Source organism: Dasypus novemcinctus, chromosome X (assembly GCF_030445035.2).
Source record: "Dasypus novemcinctus isolate mDasNov1 chromosome X, mDasNov1.1.hap2, whole genome shotgun sequence".
Lineage (NCBI taxonomy): Eukaryota > Metazoa > Chordata > Mammalia > Cingulata > Dasypodidae > Dasypus > Dasypus novemcinctus.
This window is the reverse complement of record NC_080704.1, coordinates 62,592,401-62,602,799: the sequence shown is the minus strand read 5'-3', so window position 1 is coordinate 62,602,799 and position 10,399 is coordinate 62,592,401. Positions and strand designations below refer to the sequence as shown.

Below are 10,399 nucleotides of genomic sequence, written 5' to 3'. Positions count from 1 at the left end.
AGGAAAGTTCTGGGGAAGGAAATGAGTTTAGGGTAGATTAAAGACTTAAATGGAATGCATAATAAAAGAATGAGAAAAATATGTAATAATGTTATTATCCTGAGTAAGATAAGGAAGATCTTATGAAACAATAAACAAAACAGAAAAGTCATAGAAGAAAAGATTAAATATATCAAATGACTATGTAAATATTCTTCTGTATGACAACACAAACTATAAACAAGTAACATACTGATGGAAAATATTAATATTAGCAACATATGTAATGTACAAAGAGTTAATATCCAGAAATAAAAATGGCTCTCACAACTCAATAAGGAAAAGACAAACAATTCTATAGGAAAAAATAGGCAAAAGTTACAAACAGTTCACAGAAAATGGGCCAGTAAACATCATATGAAAGGATGCTCAACCTCACTTGTGAGGCGGGAAAACAACAAACAAACAAACATAAGTAACCATTTTTCTTCCATTGAATTGGCAAACAATTTAAAGGCCAAGGTCTTGGGAAATATGAAGATATCCTGCTGGGGTAGTGAAAATTGTCTTAGTACTTTGGAAGGACAATTTGTCAGTATGCATTAGAACTGAAAATATCTGTACTTCATGGTGCAGCAACCCACTTCTGGGTGTTCACATAGAGAAACGTGCCTATACACAAGTAGACTCATACCAGGATGTACATTACAGCACTGTATTAGTGAAAAATTAAATCCACCTTATATATCCATCATCTGGGAAGTGGAGAAATTAAGGTCCACTCAAGAGGAATTCCCTGCTTCCCTGCAGCAATGAAAAAGAAGAAGGTTGATTTATTTGTAGAAAGAGCTCCAAAATATATTGTGAAATGAAGAAAGCAATTGGCCAAATAATATGAACACTATGATCCCATTCATGTGAGAATGATAAATAATCACACTAACCTCCATATTTCTTTGTTGTTTTTCTGCCTCTACACACTCCCACCATCCACTCCCAGTGGAGAGGAGTTTGGTTAGAGCAATGAGACTGAGTGGCTACCATCCTGGTTCACCTCACAAACATCACCAAAGAAGAATGGGAGCCTGCTACATATTTTTCAGGGCCCAGTGCGAAATGAAAATGGAGGACCCCTCATCCAAAAAGCAGGGGGAAAGGGGAAATTTTGAGTTGCATATGTGTTACCACAATAAAATGTAAAAACAAAACAAAAAGCAGGTGGGGGGCAGAGCTGCCATTAAAGGTACTAAAATATTCAACTTTTTCCTTTAAAAATATTTTATACTTATAAAACATAATAGAGGAAAGATACAAAAGATATGAGTAGCAACATAAACTTACAATTTATCAAAAACAATATTTGTTTTCATTATTGTATATAATATTAATGTGATAAGTATTTTGAAGCTTGTGACAAAATTAGAATAAATATCTGATAAATTATTTCAAAATACAAATTTTAGTACATCTAGAGTTGATGACTCTCATGGAACAACTTTTCTAAAAAGATTGAACTCTTCATACAAATCAGTTTTGTGTATGTCTGAATGTAATTTTAACTATAAATTTATCCAATGGCATTTTAATGTTTTTTCTGATATTTCCTGTAACTTGTGGTACAAGGCACAGAATGTGTCTTCATGATTTGTATATAATTCAATATGCCTATTTATGTATTCTATCACTTTATCTTCAATTACAAGAAAAAATAAAATTTAAATTGTCCTCCTTGTTAATAATGGGCTCATCCAAAGCTTTTTTATCTAACATCTAATGTGATGATCTTTATATTTAAACTCCACACCTAAATTTAAGAATATTGGCTTTGCAATGTTGCAGCAGGTTTTCAAAACAAGAGATTCTAAACTCTTTGAAGAATTCTAATAACTTACTGATATGCTTTAGTGCAATGTCCATGTGTTTGCTTTTATTTTGTAATAATTTACTGGCAAAGTTCCTGTTGTGATGCTCAGACTAGAGTTGATGTTTGCACAGATGATGCAGGGACTGGCTCAGAAGGGCAAGCTGGCCTCCCGTCAAGGTCCTGGCACTGCCCCCAATGAGAGCCCCTCTTTTGTCCCAGGGCAACTGTCACTGTCACTACTGCTGCCACTTCTGCTACTGCTGTCGTGGTGACACTGACAATCTGGGACCAAGTCTTAGGCTGGCATCTACCACCTGGCCATTTTTCTTTCTTTTTTTCCTCATGGTGCCCTGAATTGTCCCAGATGTGATTGTGTACAACAAGTTGGTGGTCTGGTCAACTGCTTACCTGTCGTGACCACAGGCTGTGTGGCCTGCCACCCAGTGTATCTTTTCTGCTTATTTGCATGCTTTATTGTCCCATTGGGCTTTTACAAAACACAAGTTAAAAGATTAAAAAAAAAAAACTATTAAGAATTTCAGGACAGTGATGGCAGAGGAGTAAACCAAATCTGAGGCCTATTCTGGGACAGGGCCTCTCTGCAGGAAGTACTCTCTTGAAGCTGGCCCTCAAGGAGTGAGTTGGTGTTCTCAGTTACCTAGTTTGGTGCCTGGGGTACCATCCTCCCAGTGTGGTGCTGACCTTATGCTAGGTCATTTTTCTTTCAAGTATGTGCAACCGTATTTTGTTTCTGTAATTCAAATTGTGCAAAGAATGGTTGATTGATAACCTTCTCCCATTACATCACTCTTAGAGACACCAGTTGCTATTAAATCTACACCAGCAGTATAATGGAGTGGTTAAAAGCCTGGGCTCTGGATCTGCATTGCCAGGAACCCAGCTTGGATACTAGTTATGTGAACTTCAGCAAATGATTTGAAGTTTCTATACTCATAAAATGGGGATAGTTACTAGGCAAAGGGTTGCTGTAAGCATTAAGTGAAATAATGCATGTCACAAACTTAGAACAGTGCTTACACAGTAAATTCTCAAATGATATTATTTGTCATTATTTTGGCTTTTTGTTTTCACTGTCCTTGTACTTTCAGGTCTGTCTTGGAGTAAGATGGTTCTTCTTCATGTAATTTTTTTCTTTCATTCTTTTCCTCATGTATTTTATAGTCCACTTTAGCCCTCATCTTTTTTTTCAACAGCTACATGTACATATATGTAAAGAAATGAATTGGAAAAGATCCTGTTGAGGTTCTCTCTAGGGAGGTACTGAGTGGTCAGGAGAAACTTCAGCCTTAGCTGTTTGAATGCTTACAATGAGAATGCATTTACTATTGCCTGTGAAATTAAAAATAATTTCTTACAATTGTTAAGTGGACGTGGGGTAGGGGAGGAAGTCTTCTAGGGCCACTTTGTGTTGTGGTAGCCAGTTCAGATCATACACAGCATTCTGTGAGAGACAACTGGACCACACATTTCCAGGACTGTAGCTGGCTACCATCCCATCTTTGTCAGTGGCAAGAGTTCCTTTATGAGCAAATCTGACTGCCTTGAGCTCAGGCCCTTTACAGCTTTCCCTTTCCCAGTATCCCTTAGCTCCTCCTCCCCACCTGTCAATAACAATGGGGAGAAATTTCTAGGAATGAAGGTGGGTACCACTGAAACTGGTTCAAATGCTGCCTCCTGTGAAGCCTTTCCTGACACATTCAATAAACATGTTTGAATTAATAGTGGCTCCCTTTTTGATTTCACAAATATTGCTCATACCTATAGATTATATGCAGTTTTATTTTCAACCTTGTTATTGTATCACTGTCTCGCTCATTAGATTAAAATTTTTTCATATTATTTCTTTTTTATTTTTATTTTTTATTAAATTGTCTTTTTAATAAGGTACACAGATCACAAAAAATGTTACATTAAAAAATATAAGAGGTTCCCACATACCCCACCCCCCACCCCCCCACTCCTCCCATATCAACAACCTCTTTCATCATTGTGGCACATTCCTTGCATTTGGTGAATACATATTGGAGCACTGCTATGCCACATGGATTATAGTTTACATTGTAGTTTACACTATCCCCAAGTCCACCCAGTGGGTTATGGCAGGATATATAATGTCCAGTATCTGTCCCTGCAATATCATTTAGGACAACTCCAAGTTCCGAAAACACCCCCACATCTCATCTCTTTTTCCCTCTCCCTGCCCTCAGCAACTATAGTGGCCACTTTCTCCACATCGATGCTACAGTTTCTTCGATTACTAGTCACCATAGTTCTATTGTAGAATACCAGTAAGTCCACTCTAATCCATATTTCATTCCTTCATCCTGAGGACCCTGGGATGGCGATGTCCACTCCACCTCTAAATCGAGAGGAGGCTTAGAACCCACATGGCTGATGGATGGAATTCTCCTGCTTACAATTGTAGACTCTCTTGGTTCACAGGTGTGGTGATTGACCATCCTCACCTCCCTGTTAGCTGACCTGGGTAAGTCCAACAAACCGGAGAGTAGGTGCTGTAACTCTGCTGAGGCTCAGGGCCCAGCTGGCACACCATCAGTCAGAGATTGAAGTCTCCTGGGTATACACCAACCCCAGCACCAACCAAAGGTTCAGTAAAAGTGACAGAAGAGACATGTGTAGAAAGGTCACATCTGAGTCCAACTCCATCCCACTCAGGAACACAAATTCCCAGGTAGGGTCCACTGACAAGGCACTGAACTCCAGAGCCAACTGCCATGATAGTAGAACATGTGTGTCTCCATAGCCCTCAGGAGCACCAGTACTTGGGGTTGTATTTACTTTGGCTGTCTCTGGAATCCTGCTGAAGCATGCATAAGTGAAACCCCTCTGATGACCTCCTGACTCTTTTTTGAAGACTCTTAGCCATATATACTCATTTGTCTTTACCATTTCCCCCTTTCATTCAAGGTCTTTTTCTAGTTGCATCACCAGTTAGTGATTGGTAGTAATCCCTCAGCAGCAAGGAGGCTCATCCCCAGGAGTCATGTCACACACTGGAGGGAAGGTAATGCGTTTACATGCTGACTTTGGCTTAGTGAGTGGCCACATTTGAGCAACATGGAGGCTATCAGGAGGTAACTCTGAGGCACCCTGCAGCTCTAGGCCTAGTTCAAATTTCAGGCACACAGGCTCATAAGCATACTCATCAGTATCAAGGGCTCATCATTGGAGTATCCTTCTAACTACACAACACTGTTCAAGGAAATCAAAGAAGACTTAAATAAACGGAAGAATATTCCCTGTTCAAGAATAGGAAGACTAAATATCATTAAGATGTCTATTCCTACCAAAAATGATTTACAGATTCAATGCAATCCCAATAGAAATCAACAGCATTTTTTAATGAACTAGAAAAACTAACCATGAAATTTATTTGGAAAGGAAAGAGGCCCCGAATAGCCAAAGACATATTGAAAAAGAAAAATGAAATTGGAGGAATCATACTACCTGATTTCAAAACATATACATAACCTTAGACTTTCCCTTTAAACCAGTCATACCCATATACATAGACATATATACATATACATAGTGCTGCTAGTTATAAACATTACATTGTGTTTTCACCTGTTTTATTAAAAAGATTAAAACACAACCTTTTTACCATGAATCTAATTTTGTATTTGTCTGCCTATCATCTTTTCTTAAAGAAGTTCCCCCTCCCCCAAACTGTATCAGCTTCAGGTTATACAAGATTTTCCTCTGGCTAAGTCACATATGTGACTCAGTTATTCCTGCTCAAAAACCTTCAGTGGCTTATTGCTTATAGGATAAAACTTAACCCTTCTGCATTTTTTCAGTCTTTCTGTTTGACGTCCTACCCATCTTTATTTTGTCTGTTTCAATAATTTTGAACTTCTTTTAGCAAATGTTCTCCCATGTGCATTTGTACATGTTGATCCTTTAATGTACGATGTTCTTGTTAGTTTAGTGAACTTTTATATATCCTCCAAGTCTTCCTGAAGTCTTTCGTGACAGCAGCAAGCAGCTTATGGGGCTTTTTTATACCTTTTTTTTGCACTTCGCACGAGGTATGTGTGCGCTTACTGGACATTGTATCCCAATTGTTTACTTGCAAGCTTGTCTCCTGCATTTCTGGTGATTTTTCGAAATTGGTATGCACATACACATTTCTTTTAGAGTGGTGGGACCTTTTAAGAAAGTGTAATAGTATGAGAAATTCTAGAGAATTTTCTACAACGTTTGAGAAAACTAGCGCCATCCTGAAGCATGCCCGTTGAGCTCCACTCACGGAACCTCTTCTCCCATCTTTGAACAGTTGCATGGAAATGCTTGACCTGTATTTGAAATGAATTGAAGTGAAGCAGTAGGATCAAGGAGAGAGTTCAGAGGGAGCTTGGAAGTTAACAGAGAAACTAGGACTTAGATAATGAGGAGGTAATGCAGCAGTAGAGGGTATAAAATTTAACTTCCCAGCTATGAAACTCAAGTAGCTTGGCTTCTCAAAACCTGTGTCTTCAATTGACAATGGGGATAATAACAGAGCTTCCCTCATAGGGTGAAGAATAAACACCAGAGAGATCGTGAAACAAGCCTGGTCCACTGAAGGTGCTCAATAAACGGGAGCCGCCGTGAGTACTTCGCCTATAGCCTTGATGAAGCCCACCTTTGCCTCCACCTATTCTGCAGTTTGGGGTCAGAGTTCACATCCTCTCATAGGAGGAGAAGGCTGGGGAGGAGGGATGGGGGTGGGGCGGGATTGTGCTTAACTCCCTGTTTGCCTGGAGGAGGGAGGAACATTAGAAAGTGTCTGGTCCCGCTCAAAATGGAGCCAAGCGACTGCCTCGCCTAAGATGGCGGCCTCTCCGCCTCACCGCTTGAGGTTTCCAGCTTCGATTGGGCATCTTGAGGAGACAAGCCCTCAGTCCAAAGGTAGCTGAGCCCCGCCTCCCTTTCTCAAATGGCGCTCCGCCCCCTATGACATCACACTGGAACAGGCTTCTCGTCCCTTCCCTGCCACTGTCGCGGTTACATCAAGTGCCCGGCTCTAAGATGGCGGTTGAGCTCGCCTCATCGCGGCAGCACCGCCACTCTCAATATGGTACCTGTTTACCCTATGCTTCTCCTCCCCTCTCCGCCTCAACTTCCTCGTTGTTTTGAATAAACTTTATTGACTACTCAGAATTGCCCACTGTTGCCACCGGCCTTCTCCCGGCGACTTTTTGGGCCGTTTTTCTCAGACCTGGTCGCCGATTCATTTCATTTCCCATTGGTTTGCTCGCGGCCATCTCCTGCCGGCCCAGCGACGATCGTAGCTTGCCCGGTTATCGGGCGGCCGCCTGACCAGGCTTGAGTCGCGGCTTCCAGTAGGCCCTTGCTGCCGGGCCAGGGGAAGTGCTGCGGAGAGGGCTGGACGAGAGCACCGCCGAGCGACCAGGGCCGCGCTACCCAGCGGGTGGGTCGAGGTTCGCAGCATTACTGTGACGATCCCAGAATTCGGCGCGCGCCGCCGGTCGGGCCGGAACTGCCTGCAGAGCCTCTGCTTAGCTAGGCGCCGAGCCGCTCTAGAGCGAGCCCTGCCGCCGGCGTGTTGGAGGGACTGAGTTCTCAGGCGTGAGGCGTACCTGCATTTTTGGGGAATGAGGAGGCCCTTGTAGGGCTCAGAACCGAAGACATTCTTGTCAGGTTTGTGGTGTGAGGAGGTTCCTGTCATTTTGGGAGGCGGGAAGAGAGTCTCCTAAGTTTTGGGGGCTAAAAGGAGGTTCCTGTCAGTTTCAGGGTCTGTGGTGAAATCCTTGTTCGTTTCGAAGGACAGGGGAGTCCTTGTCAGTTTAGGGAGACCATGAGGAGATGCATGCCAGTTTCCGAGGGGGTGAATAAAAACCTCGTTTAGCTTCAGGAGTGTGAGGAAATTCCCGTCAGTTTCAGGGGTTTTGGAAAGATCCTTTTTAGTTTCAGGGGGTGCGACGAGAACCCTGACATCTATGAAGTAGAGGACGATCCGATCTGTTTTGAAGTAGAGATTTATTTAGGTTTTGGGGGTGGCAAGATTCATGACTGGTCGGGGAAAGAGTGACTTTGAGAGTGAAGGAAAAAGATCGTTTAAGCTCGCAGAACACGACCCTAGAAATGTGATTTGAGTTGGGCGCCTAGTTTGTGGCTTGCTCCTGAAGGATTGAGGTAATTTTCGAGTAATCTGAACAGATTTTTAAGGATCCCTCATCTCTCTCTAGTTGTCCCTATTTTTGTGGTGAGAGAAGTGTCTTTTCCTTAGGAACCTCAGCCTCATTCTTCAGGCTGTGGTTTGCGTCATAATAAAGGGAGCCCTGGGAAGCAAGGGAGCAAGCAAGGAGAGGTGTCAGTGAGCGATTAACGCAGCTTTCTCAAAAAGCGTCGGCTAATTCCCTGAAACCCGCAAAGAAGTTATCACTGACTTTGGGGTCCTAAGATGGTTGGCGGCGGGGGAAGCCTCAATGGCATAGCGCTGTTCTTTATTTGTTAAGGAAATTCTGAAGGCCGGGTGGACTTTTCTCTGGTTGCCCCCTACAGCCGCACCAGCTGTGTTGCATCCCGACAGCAGTAATTCCTCATTTGTGAACTGAGAGACTGGGTACCCTGGGGGACCTGATTCACTCTGTAAAAAGTGTTGTTTGTGTCCAGCCGTCGTCCAGAAAGGACACGTGCCGCCGCCTCCCGCCCCTTTTGACACCACGAACCTGGACGGTCGCAGGACGCTCCAAGGCCGGCCGAAGATGGCCTCGGTGCCGGTGTATTGCCTCTGCCGGCTGCCTTACGATGTGACCCGCTTCATGATCGAATGTGACATGTGCCAGGACTGGTTTCATGGCAGGTAAGGATGGGCAGGTCAGGCTGGACACTGTGCAGTGGACAAGTGCCCACTCAGTTCTCTCCTTTTCTTCCTCCTCTTTTAGGTTCCCACTCAGAAACTATGTTTTCCTCCTTCACTAAGAATTAAGTCCAGCCCATCTCCCAGACCCAGGTTCTTCCATCCTCCTTAGAGACCAGGGCCTAGCTGACATTGGCTTCTGGCTTCTTTTTTTCTCTTTTCTGCTAAGCATTTCTTCATAGCATTTCTTCATATACATATATATATATATATATACACGCGCACACACATATATATTTATGAATCTAATATATATATAATTCATAAAGAAATCTTTCTCTACAACCAGAAAGAAAGTATCAGTTTTTGTGTTTTGGCAATTTTGTTTTACCTCAGACACTGGATTTTGGAGAGACAGTACTGCATTTTTGAGATATAGAGTCCAGTACACATGGATTTGCAAGTTACTATCAGTGTGACCTTGGGCAAGTTGCTTTGCCTCTCTGTGTCTCATTGTCTTCATCTATAAACTATATCTAATAAGTCCTTTTTGATTGTGTAGAACATTTTGCATGCATTCGCTAAAGAGAGGCAGAAAAGCAACAGTATTTTATTTCTACAGTATTTGTCTGCAGATCCAACCAACTAAATTTAAGTAGAAGAGATATGGGTAGGAGTAAAGCCATTAATGAATTCCCTCCAGTTAACCATATGTGCACATAAGCACCTGTCACCGAGGATTCCAGAGAAGTTAGTGTGTGGAAAAAATGGAAATATTATCCCATTATTGGGACTTACATCTCAGCTATGGAAGGACACCCATGACAGGAATTTGTGCACAGTAGCAGAACAAAAACAGTATATTATATCCTCCTCCTGTTGATGTTAGATTCTAGGATTTTCTATTGTCATTGGTCTCTTCCACCAGAGCCCTTCCTGTTACCATACCCCAGACCAAACTGAAAGTACTGGGTCTACTAACATTCTGCTCTCAACAGGGACTACCCCATGAAGTGCATCCACAAGGCAGTCAAGGTCATATTTAACTGATCCATATAGAGCATTTGCTGTGTGCTAATATTTACTGCCTCATGTAATTTCATTTAAGAGTAACAGACTAGGGGGCGGGGTCTTTTCATTCCCTTGGAAATAAGTGGGGATTAAGATGTCTTTCAGGATTCCTGGTATCTTTGCTAGTGTTGATCAAGTCCTTTCTCTGCTTAAAATTCTTCTTTCAGTGGTTCTCCTACAGGATAAAATCTAATCTCCTTTGTATGACAGACAAGACCTTTTGTGATCTACTTATTATGTCACTTCCCGCCACTCCTCCTCCCTTATTCTTTATGTCGCAGCAAGACTGAACTATTTATAGTTCTGTGAAAATTTTATACTCCTGCATGCCTCTGTGTCTTTGCAAATACTGTTTCCACTAACATCCTCCCTTTTACAGCTCACAGAATACCTTCTCTGTAAAAGGTCTCCTTCCTCTGGGTTCCTATTACATTTTGTATGCATCCTTATTAAAGTAATTTCGTCATATCATAGTTATAAATAAGTTAGCCAGACCTGCCTGAAGGCAGAGTTGTCATCTTTTCATTTTTGATATCCCCACAATCTACTTCAATGCCAAACATGTAACATATGCTAAGTACTTTTTTTTAGGAGGTACCAGGGATTGAACCCAAGACCTCATACATGGGAAGCAG

At 42.1% G+C, this 10,399-nt stretch overlaps 1 protein-coding gene across 5 annotated transcripts in view; it reads left to right on the top strand.

Annotated features, from left to right (window-relative positions):
* Positions 1-6,875: 6,875 nt before the first annotated feature.
* PHF8 (PHD finger protein 8) overlaps positions 6,876-10,399 on the top strand; it is a 188,980-nt gene continuing 185,456 nt past the window's right edge. For 3 of the 5 annotated variants that reach the window (XM_071213375.1, XM_058291465.2, XM_071213377.1), the window contains exons 1-2: positions 6,876-6,947; positions 8,507-8,696. In XM_071213375.1, the coding sequence (XP_071069476.1) occupies positions 6,899-6,947; positions 8,507-8,696 (239 nt within the window). In that variant the 5' untranslated portion in view covers positions 6,876-6,898. Of the gene's footprint in view, positions 7,532-8,506; positions 8,697-10,399 lie in introns of all 5 variants that reach the window. The other 2 variants (XM_071213378.1, XM_071213376.1) reach the window with 2 other exon arrangements.